Genomic DNA, 20,841 nt, shown 5'->3' with positions numbered 1-20,841 from the left:
GTTGTGTATTGCCATGATGTAACTCCAAAGGTGGGGGCGAGAAATGTAAAAAAAAAATGCTCCATTGATTAGAAATGGATTATTCAAAATTAGCTCCTCATTGATTTACATTGTACGGTAAAACAGCTTTAAGTCACCCGTTTTTTAAATACAAATTTCAACTTTGCAAACCCAGACCGGATCCGCGGATCTGGATCTTCCAATGGCAAAAAAACAACAGGAAGTTGACATTGTTATTTAGAAAAACAACAAAAAGTACTGGGTTTGGTGTTCTATATTGTCAGAATCGGCTTGCTTTGTGATTGTTAACGGGCTAAAAGAGTGACTTTGAGAGCCGTTTCACCGTACAATGTAAGTCAAATTTTGAATTATCAATTTCTAATCAATGGAGCAATTATTTTTGATCTCTCGCCAACCTTGGGAGTTACACCATGGCAAGGTTACTACACAACCTCTACTTTAAGTGTTCTTGCCCTTTAAGCCCCATTTAAAAAAAAAAAAAACATGTCCAGGACACCAGGTTGAAAGTGGCTGAACAGTCAAATCAACCATAACAAAAAATTATATATCTTTTACAAATTATTTTATTTCAGCATAATAGTAAGAAGCCTCTCCTCTCAATTCAATACAGTTGTAACTAATTGGATCACAAGGGTACATATTAGTTAGCCCATTTTTACAATAATCAATGTAACATTTTTAGGAAGTTATTCGTATGCACTCATTTTTCGCCTACACAAAAAATAATCAATATCAAGATCCTGTCTTAACTGAGGACCATAACTCTGCATGCAAGACTAATAAAATAAAAAAACAACTAATTCTGTGATAGCTACTGTTATGCTGTTGCTTTACCTAATACCATTATCAATATAATTCACTACAAATACCAGGGACTTTATAATAAAAAATAAAAATAAAAAAAACTTTTTTTTTTGGTAGTACTACGGTGTCTAATGTTTTAAAATTACTGAACGTAGTGGGCTCTCAACTGCACTGATCCAAATTCTGTCCACCTTCTCTGTCAAGATGAGAATCGGCTCCGTCTAAAACCTAAAATCTAGCACAGTCTGAAGGAAAAATATCCATATCTCTTTTTTTTGTCTTTTGTTTTTTTTCCTTTCACTCCAGTGTTTACAATTTCAGAATAAAAAAAGGTCCTTGAAACGATCGTCAAAAAAACGTGACAGAGAAACAACTTCTCAGACAGAAACACTTTCCTTTTTTTCCGTTTTTTTTTTTTGTCTGAAAAATTAAATCTCATCGTATTTTAACCAATGATCTGAGACTCAAGGATTCTATTGCATTTTAACAATGAGATTGATAACAATACTTAAAAAACAAAACAAAAAACAAAATAAAATAAAAAACTGTTAGGGATTTAACAGGTGAAGTCAACTATATATTGCCCTTTAGCCACTGTGGTGTGTGATCATGTTAGCGGCATTAGCATTAGCATATGGTACGATGCATCTCTCAAACCTGGCCCTTCAAACTACTTACGGTTTTCACAATGTTACACCAAGTCACTTGAATCTGAACAGTAACATTAGATTTCTACGCACACTTGAACTCGTCTGAATGTCAAATCATATACACATCCACTTGCGCCCCGTTCTGAAATCTTCAAAAAAACAGCCAACCTACAAGCTCACTGCGTGTCACATCACGACACATTGCGAGCTTGTAGATCAGCTCTTTTTTTTGGAAAAAAAACTTCACCTATAATGACAAAAACAAAATAGGGACGACATGTTGAAAGAGGGTTGAACAGCTTACATTGGAATATGACCCGAAATCTGAAAACGAGGACTTTTAAGAATTCAGGTTATTACCTTGTTACGTTATTAGCACGACGCACTGACCGTTCACATCATTTGAACAAAGTCTCTCAAAAGCTAGGAACCAGAGAACCAAAGATCTACCCCGTGATGCCACATCAATGTTCAACATTAGGACAGTTTCATAAACCATGAATTTGTGAACTTCATACATCATGTAACAACTTCACGTTAATTTGATCTCCATAAAATATAAAAACCCTCGATTGCGCAGAAATCAATCATTGGTGCAATGCCACTTAGTTAATACATGGGTTGTAACTTTGCTATGCCATCACAGATTAGGGGACGCAACAAAGTCTCTCGATTCTGCCTATGACGAGACAAAGAGGCCACTCTTTATGACAAGACAGGAAAAACTGTCTTAAGAGACGACTGAAAGACGGTGTCTTTCAATGCATCGAGGTAAAACTGTTCCAAAGTAACATCGCTCGAGGTCAAATTCCAAAACATCAAAGAGGCCTTTGAAATTAAAAAGGACTGAAAATCTTCCTACAGAAACATTTAACTGATGATGTTTTTTTTCCTCCATCCCATCCATCATCTCTCATCTGTATTTTGGCTTCTGGAATTGTACACCATCATACAATATTAAGCTTCACCAGGTTTACAGCTCACAACAATCGCAGGAGGGTCAAGTGTGAGAAATTCTTCAGTTATAAACAGCTAAGTGGCCCCCCCCCCCCCGAATCTACCGACTGCCATTTCACTGTGACCATGAAAGACCTTTAAACACAACATGAGCCAAGCTCATCATAGGAGAAAGAAAACCGCTCATTAACAATTATCATTTAGCACTACAATGATTATTTGTGTATCCGCACTTGTTTTAAGGCCAAGCCTGATAACATAACAGACATCCATTATACACACCAGACCACGTAATATTCTGATAAAAAAGGCAATTGTTAGTGTGTAGCAGAGTCAAGAACAAAGTGTTGATTCTGCTATGGCCTGCAGCTAGCCACGACACGCTGCAGTGGGAAATAAGTTAGCACTATTGACTTCTCACATGGTGGCTCATATGAATGATTACAGAACGTGTTACATCGTCGTCAGTAACAATAACTCAAATATCCATCGTTTGAAGAAAAAAAAAAAAGACAACCTCCATCAACAGGAGGGCATTTCTTTTTTTTTGTCTGGTTTTAGCGCCACTTGAAGCCATCAACTTTTATATTAGCGTGACAGCTTTCGAAAAAAAAAAAAAAAGAAAAAACATAACCCCGCGAAGAAGAAGGCTGTGTCTCATCCTAGTAAATATATCTGATCCACAATAATAAACAATTAGTTAAGGAAAAGGCAAATGAAGAGATAAAAAGAAAAAAAGCACACTAAGGCCACAATATTTTGTATTACCCCCACTACTCTCACAGTGTGAGAATCTGTACATACGTCATGGGACTTGTAGCGGCCGACTTGCACTTTTTTTTTTTTTTTTTTAAACCAAGGTCTATAGACAAACTGAGAAAAAAAAAGGGAGGGACAATGATCTGCTATTGTACTGTAGATCTCTGTACATATACGGTTTAAAGTACAATAGCCTAGCTCTTGGTAATAGGGTGTGGGCGGGGGGCGGGGGGCAGGGGCTTGCTATAAGGCCGTCATCCTGTACCATTTCCTGAGTCATCAGCGCATCCTACAAGACACAGTACATGGTGAGACACACCCGAGGGTGACGTCTCTGTGACCCAAGCCTTTACATTTGTCCTAGCAGAGCTATGAAGCCTCACGTGATGCTTTGTCGTAAGACGGTGTCACAACACGACACAAGAACAAAGTATAAAACGTACATGAGGCTTTATAAGTCAACTGCTGGCACTCCTCACGTCACACTTTTGGAAGTCTTTTTTTCACATCAACGTCGCACTGCCTGACATTACAGTTTCTTCTTTTGACAAAACAATGAAACATTTTTTCCCCCCCCTCCCTCTCTCTCTCTCTCGTTAACACATTTTACAGTTCATTGGCGAGGAGGAAGAGTATGTGAACTCCCTGCTAGTGTGACTTTGCTTTTTGGCCCATTTTGTATCAAAAATATGTGATCACCACATAAGTCCTATAGTTAAAGAATGAGTTACATTTCATACTATTTACACAAAGAAATCATTAAAACTGTAGTCTCTTTGCCTATAAAGTAAATCCACCCCTATGGTTCCAATCCTGTTTTAAGACCAGATCATCGCTTCCTGTTCTTTTGATAAAGTTCACTTTACCCAAGTAACCAGAACCCCGAATCTAATCTAGATCACATTGTACGGCAGGCATTACTCGTTACGTTATTTGCAAGCGTACAACAGTTATATTGATTTAGACTGCGCTTAAAACTCACTTGACTTATGGCTAATCGTTTATCCAAAATGACCGACAAAGAAACAAATCTGCAGGAGGCTCATATACGTTCCTTTTTGCCACTATATATATATAAAAAAAAAAAAAAATCACAGACGAATCCCATTTTGCTGCAAGAGGATTCAGGATAAAACAATACCACTGGCCTTCCCCAAAGTACCACCAGAAGCAGATATATCTTAACAATAATTACTTTTTTTTTTTGCAAATAAAAAGAAAGAAAAACTGGAAAATAAAACGAATAGATTAAGTACAAAACAGACCTCACCGTTTATCACCGAGACGTCTTTAAAAAAAAATAAGGAAATACAGTAAAATACAACAGAACAAAAAACACAAATGTCCCTCTTGTCATTAGTTAATCCCCAAGACTGCAGCTGTTAAGGTATCAGTCTGTGCTTGGGTGTGACGCTGCCACTGGGCACAGAGCTAGAGTAGAAGAGGAGCCCCGTGGCCGCCTGGCCCTGTCTCTGGAGATGTGGAGGAGGATGTGTGAGAGAGGAGGAGGCGGAATGTCAGACGGCCAGGCGCCCCGGGGGCGGATGCAGCGGACTCCAGGTGGGGGGCGCGGGCGGGGGCTCCTGGGGGTACGGGCGCGGTTCGCAGCACGGCTGGTTCTCCACCTTGGCGACGCCGCGGCCCTGGCACAGCCGTCGATGCCGCAGCAGTCGGTCTGTTCGCGAAAAGTTCTTTGGGGAAGACACAAGTTCAGAGATGGTTAGCTTCTGCATTAAATACAAAACATTTGTGTTTCAGAGCTTATAGTATATCGTCGCTATTGGGCAGAAACCAACTATCTCCATTTTTCAACTTTTCATAAACTTTTTAAAACTTTTTTTTTTGCTATTGAACACCGCTTTACAAATATTGAACCGAAGAAAATAATTAAAAAGCGCTTCTGACTAAACTTGCTAACTCCATTGGATCCTCAAACTGTTGTTCAAACCTCCTAATTCCAATTTAGGGTTTTTTTTTTTCCTTTTTCGTTTGACTTGTCATTCTAATCAATGATGGACAAAACAACTATCTCCACATTAATGGTCAAAAACCTCCTAAATCCACTTGAGCTGTATGTGGGTAAAGTGATGATAATATAAGGACACATTCAAGTATCTAACAATGTATAAAGTCACCATACCAACTTTAATGAGGATGTATTGTGCCGTTTTAAAAACACGTTTTTTTTTTTTTCCTGAAAAGTTTATATTTTGGACATAGTTGTTTTCAGCCCCGATAGCAGAGATATTGTGTATTGGGTTGATGGGTACCTATAAACCATTATCTGTCAAAAGAATCACAGAAAATATTTCATCGATATTCTCAATACGGATCGATTTTCTCAATAGGGGTGCAGCAGTTAATCGAACAAATCAATGTATTTATTATAAAAAAAAACAATTGATTTTAGAGCAGATCTACAGTCACGGCCTGAAAGGTTCGAGAACCTATGCCATATACCGGTAGCATAATCCGTCATGTCAATCAAATGAAGGCCCATTCAGCGTTAAATCCCGCATTGACATACGGCTCCAATGTAGGAAATATGTCAAACCAAGGAAGACAAAATTCAATGCTTTTTGTTTTGAGTTTTCGTGTGTCTATATGGTTTTGAACGCTGGAAAGAACGTCGATGTTAACCCATTGAGACCTGAAGCTGATACTACATGTCTCCTAAATCTCAACAGTATTCTGAAAAACGTATGTTTCTATATCAGTGGTGCTCAATCTTTTTCCTGGCCAGGACCCCCAAAATGATATGTATTTGGCCACGGACCCCCATCAAAATATTTTGTTCCAGGGACCCCCCAGAAGCAAATATTTGAGTTAAAAATGTTCGCTTTAAAAATATATATATTTCACACATTTTCACGATTTTTCAAAAGTAGCAGATCTACAAGCTCGTAGCGCGGCACTCGGTGCCGCGCTATGAGCTTGTATATCTGCTATTTTTGAATAACCCAAAGTGTAAAATAATGCTTTTTAGCTCAAATCTAAAAATGACACAGTTCCAGGTCTTAATGAGTTAAATAAATGTACTGACATACCCGAAAGGATGCAACAGCTCTAGACACTGAATGAATCATGCACGTGTCTAACTACAGTCAAGCCAGTTGCCCCTGGCAGTAGTAGCTCCAGGTAAAGGCTTTACGGGTAACTATAATAATAACCCTGGCAGGGTCCCCACACATTTTTAGCAATGAATTTCCAAAACTTTTCCAAAACCTTTCCAGAATATTTAGCCCAATTTCCAGGCCTATATAACAATCATTCAGCGCAATAATGTGTCTCTTACTCCTATGTACAATGCCCAAAGATAGGCAGTGTAGCAAAATAAATAAATAAAAAACAATAAAAAGTGTTTGGGGGTGGGGCACAGCCACGAAACCTCGCTCAAATAGAGCCTGCGAGCGAAAATAGGAGGGGTGGACGACGTCGTTGCACGGTTCGTTGTCGCTTGCGGTAGGTCAGGACGGTCTCATTCAAAAACATGTATTTTAATGAGATTTCATCACCCGCTCGCGTCGCGTCACGTCGCATCGCTGGCAGTGCGGATGGGGTGTTACACAGCCTGTTCGGCGAAAAACTACTTATGTTACATATTTCGTGTAATGTTATACATGTTTATGAAAAGGTTTTGTATTAAAAATAATCAATAGCCAAAAACAATGCATAGCCAAATATTTTTCCAGGACCCTTGATAAATTCCAGAACCTTTGATGAAGTTTGATCAATTCCAAACCTTTTCCAGTACTGGATTTTTTTATTTATTTTTTCAAAATATTTCCAGGAATTTCATGACCGTGGGGACCCTGCCCTGGTCACTACATGTTGTTACATACCTGCTGGCATCGTTCACACTGATAGGGCTTCTCTCCACTATGGACACGCTTGTGTCTCTCCAGGTGGTAGCGCTGGATAAACCTCATATCACACATGTCACAAGCAAATGGCTTCTCTCCTGAAAGAGCACACAAATACATGGTCAATAAGTTACTTTCAGCGTCACCACAACATTGAAGTCAACATGCAGTATTTGTTGTGCTAATATTGTCCTCTTACCCATTACATTTCCAACATCTACAACAAACAAAAAGATGAAAACACTCGCCCTAGCTGTAAAAACAATTTTCAAATGTATAGTTTCAAGCAGCTGAGAATTGATATATTTTTTTTTTTATGCCTTTTGTCATCAACTCATTATGTGTAGATCAGAGTGGAATTTCAAAATTTTTCATATCCCAGATCTACGCAAACATGGTGCCCCTGAAAAATGATAAAAGGTATTTTTTTGAGGCTGGTTCAACATCCCATCAAATGACTTGACAATCCAAACTCGAGTTTGTCGTTGGTTTTTCCTGTCATTGTTTCAGTTATTTTCAAGAAGAGCCTTGCTCAGTGATATATATATATATGGGTATGGTAAATGGACGCATACCCGTATGAGTGAGGCTGTGTCTCTCCAGGTGGTTACGCTGAATAAATCTCATGTCACACATGGAACAAGCATACGGCTTCACCCCTATGCACACAGAGCAATATATTAGCCCAGCCCTACCTCCACACAGCACAACATCAAAGCTGACAAGCTCAGTCTAACACTAGAACTAAATGTCATCATGGTAGAGATGCAGCTCATTCTAACTTCTAAAATATGCCTACTTATGATTCCACTTTGGAATATAGCTTTCCAGACATGTTACGTTAGTCAATGTAATGTGTCACACATTCTAAATGGAAGATTCTCTCACTGACGTGAATAGGATTGGACATAATGTGGAGCTAAGCAAAGCACTTTCGAAGCAAAAAGCTTTAGGGTGGTTTTAAGCTAGCAAATACATCTACATATGAAAAACACGCCTACTCAATGTGCGCGAAACATCAAAATCACGAGAATCCTCATGTCACTTCATGTCTAACAGGTCTATTTCAGTGCCGCCACCTTCAATATTGTTTTACGTCCAACATCTCATGAATACATCAGACACGAGTTTTGCATTTTATTTGATCAAAGTCACTATTTTCAAGTGTTCTAACATTTTGAAATGGAAACTAACTAACATGTCATCTCTGAATATATGACATCCTTAGAAGAGAACTGCCTAACTATCAATGTACTTTTCACATCTTTCTGCCATTATTTACCTTGGGGGGTTTTAGTACCGAGGATAATAGGATGTTTGAATTTAACAAGGTGGTGATGGTTTAGTATGTTTCCAGAGCTCTCTGGTAGGATAAAAAAAAAAATCAGAATTAAAGAAAATAAATGATCTCAACGCAGAAATCAAAGGAACTAACAGACCCCAGCATTGACTAGCTTACACAGAATTAGCTTACAAGTGACATTAAAATCTATCCCTCCAAATAAATACATTAATAATGAATTGCCCCATCAGCATTATTGGCACACTTCCTAAAACTTCAAATTGTGGGAATTTGGTGGTCAAAATGTACAGTGTTCAAAGCCATATTATCTATCCATGCTATCCATCTCTACATAATGTTTGCTTCCAGTTAACAGCATTAGTAACTGCAGTGCCCCAAAGCATACAGTACTCCAGCAAATTATTTATATTTCCATGGCAACTTGTCTCCAATGTTCTTAACCCATTAAGACCTGGAACGCATCTGTGTCACTTTAGGTTTCTTTGGCTATTCAAAAATCTTGAAAAAAAAAAGTTTTCGCTTTTTTTCCCAAAAAACTGTTAGGATTTAGAAAACATTTTTAAGAATGGCCTCAGGTCTTAATGGGTTAAAATGAATGTGAGGCACTTTACAGCAGAGCTCTGGTGACTGCTCTGCATACATCCACAGCTCTGTCGCAAAGCCCCTTTTTGTGATGACTTATGTTTTCATATACGCCGTGTTCCGTTCTAATCTTATCAAGTAGGGATATATAAAAATAATAAACAAACATCGATGCATTAAATTTAAGTTGGAAAAATGTAGCATTAACTCATATAACATTACACGCTGCACATGGTCAATGTGTGAACCCTCTAAATCATGAATACCGGCCCAATTATCGGCAAAACTCGGGTCAACTATTTAGACTATGAAAAGAGTGAAAATCCAGTCCCCAACCCCCACACCTAACTTCCCTCAACAATGTTACCTTTTAACTAAAAGCCCCAATGCGAAATGATCTTCTTAACTCATAACATTGAATATATGAAGGTCTACATTAAAATGAAAATGCATATGTGCAACAAAAGTTGACTTTACTTCCAGGAGCATAATCTGAAGCCGTCTAGTCTTTTGTACACAGGATTGTACCATACGTTCATCTAGAGCTGAGTTGCATGGAGGTCTTGTACTACAGTATCTGGTATCGCGGTGTTTACTACACTGGACCACGATGGACGGCTTCTAACACACTTACTACAACACATGTTTTCATCTGTCTAATACCCCTGCATGTCCTTTGTAAGAAAACAATGAACTACCCACGCAGTGTAACGGACTGTTAAAGTGTAGTGTTTACTTTTGAACAGAGTGCCAACAATTCTGGGGGAAATCATTTATTTTTAAGTGAAAAATCTGTACCTGTATTATCTGAAAACAATGTTATGTAAAATACGTTGCTCGTGCTGCCAAACACAAAACGGCCCTCAAACTGTCACAATAAAAAAAAGGAGTGAATGCTGATGCCCTACAAAATAAGAGGTGGGCTGGGTGCATGGACGCATACCCGAATGAGTGAGGCTGTGTCTTGACAGGTGGTAACGCTGAACAAACCTCATGTCACACATGGTACAAGCAAAAGGTTTCACACCTAAACGCAAGAGCATCAATGTATTACTTTTAAAGCTTCTTAATATATGCGTTTCATGTTCATCAATAATATGCAATGTCATTTAAAATGTTCCTATTCAGAATTGATGGGTTGTTTAACCACTTTGGAATCGATTTGATTCAAACGTTACAATTACAAATGTTATCATTATTCCCCAATCCAATTGAGAGTAGCATCCAACCGTTTATCAATTCTTTAGTCCACAACTAAAAACACATCACATGAGCTGATGATGTCACAATGCTATATAGATTATATATTATATGTTCCATTTAAGATAAATGCATGATATAGGCTTATATAGGCTAGGCTAGACCAAGCAAAATGCTGCAATGGTTAACATGTTAAAAAGGAGCTGATGTGATCCTAAACTGGCTGACCTTGTGTACACACTGATCTCAGTGGCATGGGTAAGATGGGCGTGGGCATACCCATATGAGTGAGGCTGTGTCTCGCCAGGTGGTAGCGCTGAAAAAACCTCTTGTCACACATGGTGCATGCGTAAGGTTTCACACCTAAACGCAGAGTATAGCAATATTATATTACTGAGCCTCATTCCCCCCTGGTTTAGGAATGAATAATCATAAGCTATTGGTTATTAACCACACGTATGCCAATTCATGCACACAGAAGAAAGGGGGAGATTATGTTAAATATCATTTTCCTCGTATAATATATTGAGACCATAGTGCATAACAAATCAGTGACTTTAAGATTTACTTGTGAATTAGTAACGACTAAATTCAACTAGCTGGGAAATCACACTAAGTGCTTGCCTGTAGTTTCTCTTAGCTTAAATTAGAAAAGGAAGACTAACAAAGACTTAATAAACTGTCTAAATCAAGGCATAACATCCATTAAGTGACACTAAATGTCATGGGCACGGTGCACGAACCCATACCCGTATGAGTGAGGCTGTGTCTTGCCAGGTGGTAACGTTGAAAAAACCTCATGTCACACATGGTGCAAGCGTAAGGTTTCACACCTAAACGACCAGAGCATCAAATGTATTATTTGTTTGTGTGTCTTACTCCGGTAAAAAAGCTACATCCTTCAGTATTTCTATTTCTAGAGTACAAAATCATCATCATCATTATCATAGCTAAATTGATATGGGTGGTTAATAACCAATTCAGAGACCCTGGAGTCACTTGCAGGGTAACAACAGTCAATAGGGTTTGTTTGTCTCACATTAAAAGTTACAATTCTGAAACAAGGGGTCACAGATCTTAAAGTCCACTTACACAACACATCACATGAGCTGTTGACTAGTGGCATTTAACACAAAAAAGTTAAAGGTATAGTTCACCCCCAAAATGACTTTTTTTTCCTATCGATTAGTCACCAAATGGAGACTTGAATTCATGGAGATTTTTTTTTGTTTTTGTCTCATTCCTAAGCCATGACCGGCAGCAGTTCCGGTAGGAGACACAAAGGAAACTCTTTGTGTCTCCTACCGGAACCGCTGCCTACCTGGTCATCAAATTATAGGCATAGGAATGCGATAAAAACTAAAAAAATATCCACAAATTCAAGTCTCCATGAGGTGACGAATCGATAGGAAAAAAAGCAATTTTTTTTGGGTGTACTACCCCTTTAAGTCTCACCCATCATTTAAGTCATGAATGAATGAATACAATTACTTAAAGTAGTAAATTAAGCATAGAAATATTTAACGTATCCTAATCTTTAACTTGTGTGTTGTTCTGGGTTAAGATTGGCAGACGCATACCCATATGAGTGAGGCTGTGTCTGGCCAGGTGGTGGCGCTGAAAAAACCTCTTGTCACACATGGTGCAAGCGTACGGCTTCACCCCTACACACAGAAGTACCAACTTTAGCATTAAAAAGATCACAACTCTCAACACCCAACATCATCATAATAATAGAGAGATAAATAAGAGAGTTGCAGCGCTGTCGACAGCACAGGATGAGATGCTGCACCGTCTGGCATTATTGTGTTCATAAGACTGCTTATAACACAGTAACTAGAGCAGTGAATGTTTCAAATTCAGTATTCGTTTCCCCTGAAACACGTAATTGAAAGTTTTGTGTTCACATCCCGAGACTATTCGTTCTATTTCGTTTTTTGTTTGGTTAACGTATATTATTACCACAGCGAATCTGACAACAGTAGAACCTCGTTTATCTGAACCCCATGGGAAAGGGAAAAGAAGGATGTTCACTAAAGTGAACCTGAAACCTGACCAAATCATTGCCTAGAAATCTCTCATCTGTTGTAAAATATCTACAACAGTCTCCACATAAACAAGACATTTATAGTGACATCAACCCTCTGATCTATGGGATCTGGACTCCAGGTGATGCAATGCGTGTTCAAGTTTAGCAGTGACACAGTGCAAACATTTGCATACTAAAGTCTGTTAAAAATGAACTGCCGACGTGTTGTTTTTGTAGATGATACTTGACTTCCAACTCTACATCATGAAGATGGTAGGTATGCGTTACTTCTGTATACCGTAAATGCAGTATTGAATAAACTCGTCAGTAGTCAGTGTAATATGAAATGAAATTACAAACTTGATTGAAAAATAATATGCGAGGCCAATAGTGATTATATCAAAGCTATGTGTGGTGTCGATATATAGAACATATAATAACCTCTGTCTGTATTATGGCTTTTATAACACGACTACCAGCAATTGGCAACAAGATTAACCGAAAATTCTTATCAAAAACGAGAGAGCCTCAATGCGTTCCAGTGGGAGGTTCTATTTCAACCTTTATAATATAAAATATAACACAATTTGACCACCAAGGAATCTTACTGGGTAGTCTGCCCAGGTAACGTCTATGCGTGGGGAAACCGCTGACTTATTCTCTCACGTATCGTCAGTGAAATGTATATTTCAGTGACTGAAATAGGCTAGAGTATACATTTCACTGACGTTAAGTCTGATTTATACGTTGCCATACGAAGGGGGTATAAATTAAGCATTAAGCCCAAAGTGCTCGAGTAGATCAATCCAAGTGCATTCAAAAGGGTCAGTGAATGAGCCATTAAAAATGTTCTTAAGTTCGACAAACAGCTGACTACATATACAACAGGCCGACTGATCCAATACTCCCAGGACAGCACATCCCACTTTAACAGGGAGGACAAAGTCTTCAAATGCACTTTTGCTTCACATTCCTGAAGGCTATTTTCAGCCATTAACGACAAAAAGGACCCACGTTCAGTTGGACCGTTAAGTTTTGGACGAATGACGTTCAGATAAATCGGGTTCTACTGTACTTGCAAGCGTAGCGTAATGGAAGGCTGTGGGGGAGAGGTTTAAATTGAGACAAAGAACACGGCCTAATGTAATTTAATCAATCAGTAGTGTAGTAACCTGTCAGTATAAGGCTAAATCTGCAGCAGGAGGCATGGGGGAGAAGTGTGTTTATGCTTAGCCAACAATGAGGGGAAATAAAGTATAATCTTGAGCCAGTTGAGGTGTTTAGAAGCATTGGGCCAAAATGACTGACACACAATATTCTCTGGTAGACAGGCCATAACCAACCTGTAGACCTTTTTGATACGTGACTGAATATGTAATTACGATATGCAGCTGTATCCATATATAAATTCAAAGGAATCTCTGTATGTATGTATACATGTATGACTGCCCTTCACAGATCTCGAGAACCGTTCATCCGACAGACATCACACTTGGACTTGGGTGTATTGGCTGATATGAAGACCCAGGGGAGTGTGAGCCGTGTCAAAGGGTGAGGTGGATCGGATGAGCGGGTTCTCCAGCAGAACGCTGCATGCAGCCATACCACGCTGCTCGAGAACGCTGCAAGCAGCACTTCCAGGGAGGGGGGCCGGCGATCAGGGTTACTTGCCAGATCTGCTTATTATAATTTCGCCGCAAGATTTTATTTGAAAATAGCCGATCTACAAGCTCACAACGCGTCGCGATGCGACGCGTTGTGAGCTTGTAGATCTGCCATTTTCAAATAGCTGATGTACATGTTAAAGTGCACATGTGTGCCCATAGTCGCTTCTTTTGGGCTGGTTTTCCTAGACCTGGTTGCTTGTTTCTCTCACAGAATCTGGCAACACTGCCGGCGATCAGCCCCGCTGTGAATGGCCATGCCCCCCCCCCCGCCCCCCCGAACAGTCACTGAGATACATCCATTATGATTGGACCAATTCTAACCCAATCACAATGTTGTTTGTACAGGTTGAAAATCATTAGCGACATTGACAAAATAAAAATATAGAATAAGGCCTTGTTTATTAGTGTTTTAGCATACAACGCTTGTGCTACCAAACAAGAGACGGCCCTCAAACTGTCACAATACATAAATAAGAGGTGGGCTGGGTGCATGGACGCATACCCGAATGAGTGAGGCTGTGTCTTGACAGGTGGTAACGCTGAACAAACCTCATGTCACACATGGTACAAGCAAAAGGTTTCACACCTAAACGCAGAGCATTCATCATATTACTTATTAAAAAGCTTTTAATATTCGTGCTTCACAATCCATCAATATGCAATAATATTTCATTGATAAAATGTTCCTATTCAGAATTGATGGGTTGTTAACCACTTGTTTTGGATCAATTTAAGTGATTTTTTTTTCTCTTCCAGGGGATTCACACTGATTACAAATTTGTATTCCCCGTTCCAATTGAGAGTAGCATCCAACTGTTTTTATCAATCATTTAGTCCACAACTAAAACACATCACATGAGCTGATGATGTCACAATGCTGTATAGATTATAGATTATATGTTCCATTCAACCCATTAAGACCAGGAACGCACCCGTGTGTCACTTTTAGATTTCTTTGGGCCATTCAAAAATATGAGCTTGTAGATCTGCTATTTTTGAAAAATGTGGCAAAATCTTGGATTATATATATTTTTTTAAGCGAACATTTGTAAAATATTTAGTTCCAGGAACCCCCAGAAGCAAAGATTTGAGTTACAAACGTAAAAAAAAAAACGTTTCATGATTTTTCAAAAATAGCAGATCTACAAGCTCATAGCGCGGCTTGAGCTTGTATATCTGCTATTTTTGAATAGCCAAAGAAATCTAAAAATGACACACAAGATGCGTTCCTGGTCTTAATGGGTTAAGATAATGCATGATATAGGCTTATATATAGGCTAGGCTAGACCAAGCAAAATGCTGCAATGGTTAACATGTTAAAAAGGAGCTGATGTGATCCTAAACTGGCTGACCTTGTGTACACACTGATCTCAGTGGCATGGGTAAGATGGGCGTGGGCATACCCATATGAGTGAGGCTGTGTCTCGCCAGGTGGTAGCGCTGAAAAAACCTCTTGTCACACATGGTGCATGCGTAAGGTTTCACACCTAAACGCAGAGTATAGCAATATTATATTACTGAGCCTCATTCCCCCCTGGTTTAGGAATGAATAATCATAAGCTATTGGTTATTAACCACACGTATGCCAATTCATGCACACAGAAGAAAGGGGGAAATTATGTTAAATAATATTTTCCACGTATAATATATTGATTCATTTAAATGTTTTAGACCCCAACAAAGACCAAATATCAAAAGACACTGACTTCAGATTAATAATGTATTAATAATGGAGATCAATTAGCTAAGAATTCAGACTAAGTGCTTGTTTGTCGTTTCTCTTAGCTTAACGGTAGGGTAAGTTTTTGCAATTATTATTCAAATAATTGCAAAATGGGTGTATGTTCTGATAGTACTCGTTACTATAGAGTGTCCTGTCCATATAAGGAGTCTCCCATGTCTCTCCAGCTCTTTATTAAACAGAAAATGCATTTTCAGTGCCCTCTTCTGATTGGCTCAAATGTTGTCACCTACCTGAAAATGTACTATATTCTGTTTACTAAAGAGCTGGAGAGACCCCTGTGACCGAACAAACGCTCTGTAGCAACGATTACTATCAGAATATAGTACTTTAACCTTTTTAACAAAAAACAAAAAAAATCAAAAACATATCACTTACCCTACCTTTAAATTAGAAAAGGTCTAAAGACTAATATAAACTGTCTAAATCAAAGCATAATATTCATTAACTGACACTAAATGTCATGGGCACGGTGCACGAACCCATACCCGTATGAGTGAGGCTGTGTCTTGCCAGGTGGTAACGTTGAAAAAACCTCATGTCACACATGGTGCAAGCGTAAGGTTTCACACCTAAACGACCAGAGCATCAATGTATTATTTTTTGTGTTACTCGGAGGGGGGGGTGGACAAATTTCTTTAAATAATCCTATTTCAAAAGTACAAATCATAGCTAAATTGATATGGGTGGTTAATAACCAATTCCACACCCTGGAATGACTTACAGGGTAACAACAGTCAATAAGATTGTTTGTCTCAAATTAAGTTTAAAATTCTCAAAAAAGGGGTCACAGATCTTAAATCCACTTACACAACACATCACATGAGCTGATGATGTTATCTAGTGGCAATAAAGGCTTAACATTAAGTCTCGCCCATCATTTATACATGAATATACAATTACTTAAGAGAGTAAATTAAGTATGCAAATATCAACATTATCCTAATCTTGTGTTCTGGGTAAGATTGGCAGACGCATACCCATATGAGTGAGGCTGTGTCTCGCCAGGTGGTAGCGCTGAAAAAACCTCTTGTCACACATGGTGCAAGCGTACGGCTTCACCCCTACACACAGAAGTACCAACTTTAGCATTAAAAAATAAGAAATAGGAGAAAAAAAAGGAAAGACTCAACTGCCAAAAATGATCAATTTTAAACTTTACTAATAAGCTTAGTAAAGTTTTGCTGTACTTATCAGCGCTTTTGTCTAACAGAGGATTTTCCAGCATGTCAAAATGTATCTCCTATTCCAATTAGAAACAGATTTTTTTTTTTACATCTCATTGAAGTGGTGCCTATAATTGCAATAGTTCAAATTCGGCCAATGTTCAAATTCACAAGATCCATATCACAACTGTAGCAGGTAATTTACCTCGACGATCCCCGTCAAAATAGAGCTAGACAATTCAATTCTAGACACACGATCAGGCCAAATGAGAACACGCCAACTGGTTCTGAACGCCACATTCCATTTTATCACACTATGCGAACACGATCCTTTATCCATAAATATGAACATTCATATGTATACTATAGCGTTATATAAGTCTGGCCCACCCCCGAAAAACACAACTGGACCTCGGAAGCCATTTCTCTTATAGAGCAGACAATGCCAAACTGTTTCACGTTATCATGATGAAAGACATGAATTATGCTTCTTAATCCCCTGACTTGTGTTGTATATATCAGTGGTTCTCAAACTTTTTCATGTCAAGGACCCCCAAATGGACACTTATTAGCCCACGGACCCCAATTTGAAAAGATACGCCAGGGACCCCCCATAAGAGAAGATTTTTTACAGCTCTAGCATTGATTCTCAACCATTTTAATTTCAAGGACCCCCAGTTTGACATGCATTAGGCTACGGACCCCCATTTAATGGCATTTATATCTCTGGGAGGGACCCCAATTCATATTGTAAAATCAATGTTAATTTAACTCTGAGAGTGTAACAAATGGAACCAAATGGACCCGTTAGGGTCCATTTGGTTCCATTTGTACACTCTCAGAGTTACAGACCCATAAGGGTCCATTTGGTTCCTGTCCATCATTTAGCTGGGGACCCCCTGGAACCCCCTCAAGTACCCCTGGGGGTCCCCGGACCCCACTTTGAGAACCAATGGTATCTATAACACAACCATTTACACACAGGCCAAATTAATGTCATTGATCGCTTCTTCTAGTCTCGTCTTTTAGTCAATCTGTAGTAAATGACACAATCTTTAATCATTGTATGTCTGCAGTTGGTGCAAAAAAACGGAGGCATTGTAAGCGTCGTTTTGTTTTTCAACGATATCATAAGTCAGGGGATAAAACAACATCTTTTATCTATCGGCTGATATGTGAAAGACATCATTGTGGAGTGTGATCTTGTGCCACTGTTTGTTTGTAAGAAGATATGAGTAAATCAAACAGGAGGTAAAAACCGCATTGTTCTCCAAATGGCTTCCTAGGTAGGCAGTGATGTTTTGGTGGTGGGCGGGAGTTGAACGCTCTACAGCTGCTCCAGTTTTACATTTTGCACAGGGGAAACTTGAATTTTTAATCACGCTGATCGCATGAGCCAAGACAATTTTAGGCAGTTGGTAAACATCTCTGCACAAAACAAAGGATTCAGCATAGCTTAGTTTGCACAGACATTTAGAGATCTTAAAAAAAAACAGCCATCTGATTCAGAGTCTGACACTGTCCTGACACTCTTCAACAAAAACGTTCACTATGATGAAATGATAAATATACATTGATAAATATACATCTTTAAACATTTGTTTAAAGGTTTTGGTGAAATAAACGACAATGGTCACTACATCAAACTAACCAATCTGGGGCAAATACCTTTCTAAGAATCTGATGTGAAATCCCAGCATATACAGTGAACTCCTTAAGTATTTGGGTAGCAACAATAATTCATGTTTTGTCTCTACATGGTTATTGTGAAATTGAGATATTAAAAAACGTAGTTTAAGTACTTTATCAGAAAATATCGCTGCACATACTAAATGGCGAGAACGGCATTGCTTTTTGATATAGTTGCTGTCGGGTAGTTGGTGTTTTTTTCGTAAATGAATGCCATACTTGATCATACTACAGCATCACACAAAAAAAGCATCAACAGGAGCAGATGCGCAAGCTCGAAACGCAACGCCAAGCGACGCGTTTTGAGCTTGTAGATCTGCTACTTTTGCCATTTTTTTATTTGAACCCTCAAAAGTAACAGTTTAGGACATCCAACCGACAGCAACAAGCAAGAATGACTTAGAGGCTGTTTTTTTCAGACATTACCGTATTGAACTCTATGGTAAAAATGTTAAGCTATGTAGCGTCATAATGATTCAAAGTTGTACTCCCTCATTTCTTGTTTACCAAGTATTTTCGCCAAATCTATACTATATTTTGCAGCGCAGGGTTACAGCCAAGTGGCTGAATCTTCATAGAAATAAAGAGTTTTCAAGCTGGTACTTTGCTTGGCTATAACTCTCATCGCCACCACGTCTGTAAAAGAATTAAAGCCTAGCTACAGTACGTCACCGCGTACTATGGGTTCTACGCATAAGATTTTAACCCCATTAAGACCTGGAACACATCTGTGTCACTTTAGATTTCTTTGGCTATTCAAAAAATAGCAGATATACAAGCTCAAAGCGCGGCACCGAGTGCCGCACTATGAGCTTGTAGATCTGCTATTTTTGAAAAATCTTGAAAGCTTTTTTTTTTTTTTTTTTAAACTGTTAGGATTTAGAAAACATTTTTAAGAATCGCCTCAGGTCTTAAAGGGTTAAAATACTGTCAGTCTGGTGAAATGTCTGTTACTTTGCACACAATCTAGAAGCCACTGCATATTGAAAAGTGACTCTTTTGAAAACTCTCTGTGACTCTTTGGGAAAAAACGGTCCAAATAAATCGACACACCCTGGTTTTGTACAAAAAGCACCGTAGTTCTTAACTGAATTAAAACGAAGACTGGGCTTTAAAATTCACAAGCAAGTTGCTGTTCAAGTACTTAGGGACCTCTCTGTAGATAATAAAGCTCTTGCAGCCAAAAAAATAAAATAATCAAGCATAAGCACGGGTGGAAAAACAAAATTAAAAAGCGGGAGGAGAAGGAAATACAAACTCGAGTTTGATGCAGCCATGTACAGAATTCAACTGGGGGGGGGGCGCATGCATGATCAAGCAGAAGGAGGAGGGAGAAGAATGAGAGACAAGAGGACAATGAGGGTCCCAAACAGAGAACACATACCCGTATGAGTGAGACTGTGTCTCTCCAGTTGGTAACGCTGAATAAACCTCATGTCACACATGGTACAGGCATATGGCTTCACCCCTAAACAGAGCACAAGAGCATTAGCTTACATTTCAACTTGATTAGGTGGGTTTGAATAACAGTGATCAAAGCAAAATAAAAATAATAATATGGAAATGCTAATGACGTTTTAGTGAGTTACATGCAAGAATGTAATAAAAAGCATTAAAACAGTTAATAATCGCATGCACTAATACAGCTATTTGCTTAGGACATTACACCAAAACCTTCGATGCTCAGAAACGTTCAGACATCAAAAGCATTTACGATATCAATGACTCCAATCTTTATTTTTTTATTATTTCTTTTACCCGTGTAGCTCCAACCTGGTGGATTGAAATAAGGGCTCATGCTGTAACCACATTATCCTCATGCCACACATGTAGAATGTGTTGACCACTTAGCTGGTCATGTGTTTGTTTGTTTGTGCCTGATGGCCTTTTGATTACATCGGGAGCATTTTTGAGATCTGGAGCCTTGTCGTCTGCATATTTCAAAAAAGAAATTTGAAGTCTGAATTTAATCGCATTAAATGTGTTTTTAGTGTAATGTGCTTTAGATTTTTTTTTCTTCTTTTTTTTAAATGTTTGCAACAGTAACAGTTAAGTCACAGAAAGATTTCAGAGAGTCATTTGTTAAGTGGACAGTTTTCCAACAAAGCCAAAAATTCCATTATTTTGTTTCTGTGAAGGGGAACTAATGGTATTTTATATCAAGGTATCATTGGAGACAAGTAATAATAAATCATGTCCCTATTGTTGTACATTTGAGGAAGGTTTTGCAGGGAGAGGGTAAATATTAATACAAGCATACCAGTATGGGTGAGGCTGTGTCTTGCCAAATGGTAACGCTGGAAGAACCGCATGTCACACATGGAGCAAGCGTATGGCTTCACCCCTAAATGCATACAGTACCAAACTTTAGTATCTGCTCTCACGAGCTGTATACACAACATAGCATTTT

General features: G+C 38.7%; 1 protein-coding gene across 43 annotated transcripts in view; it reads right to left on the bottom strand.

Annotated features, from left to right (window-relative positions):
• Positions 1 to 967: 967 nt before the first annotated feature.
• znf740a (zinc finger protein 740a) overlaps positions 968 to 20,841 on the bottom strand; it is a 38,206-nt gene continuing 18,332 nt past the window's right edge. For 17 of the 43 annotated variants that reach the window (XM_084061470.1, XM_084061476.1, XM_084061475.1 and 14 more), the window contains 14 exons: positions 20,692 to 20,775; positions 19,816 to 19,899; positions 16,557 to 16,640; positions 16,065 to 16,148; positions 15,188 to 15,322; positions 14,338 to 14,421; positions 11,720 to 11,803; positions 10,889 to 10,972; positions 10,368 to 10,502; positions 9,883 to 9,966; positions 8,337 to 8,417; positions 7,630 to 7,713; positions 7,034 to 7,152; positions 968 to 4,882 (listed from right to left, as the gene is read on the bottom strand). In XM_084061470.1, the coding sequence (XP_083917596.1) occupies positions 4,709 to 4,882; positions 7,034 to 7,152; positions 7,630 to 7,713; positions 8,337 to 8,417; positions 9,883 to 9,966; positions 10,368 to 10,502; positions 10,889 to 10,972; positions 11,720 to 11,803; positions 14,338 to 14,421; positions 15,188 to 15,322; positions 16,065 to 16,148; positions 16,557 to 16,640; positions 19,816 to 19,899; positions 20,692 to 20,775 (1,400 nt within the window). In that variant the 3' untranslated portion in view covers positions 968 to 4,708. The remainder of the gene's footprint in view (positions 4,883 to 7,033; positions 7,153 to 7,629; positions 7,714 to 8,336; positions 8,418 to 9,882; positions 9,967 to 10,367; positions 10,503 to 10,888; positions 10,973 to 11,719; positions 11,804 to 14,337; positions 14,422 to 15,187; positions 15,323 to 16,064; positions 16,149 to 16,556; positions 16,641 to 19,815; positions 19,900 to 20,691; positions 20,776 to 20,841) is intronic. The other 26 variants (XM_084061493.1, XM_084061499.1, XM_084061501.1 and 23 more) reach the window with 21 other exon arrangements.

This window comes from Gymnoscopelus microlampas (genome assembly GCF_963454915.1).
Source record: "Gymnoscopelus microlampas genome assembly, chromosome: 7".
NCBI lineage: Eukaryota > Metazoa > Chordata > Actinopteri > Myctophiformes > Myctophidae > Gymnoscopelus > Gymnoscopelus microlampas.
Note: the sequence above shows the minus strand (reverse complement) of the source record. Positions and strands in the feature narration are given on the sequence as shown.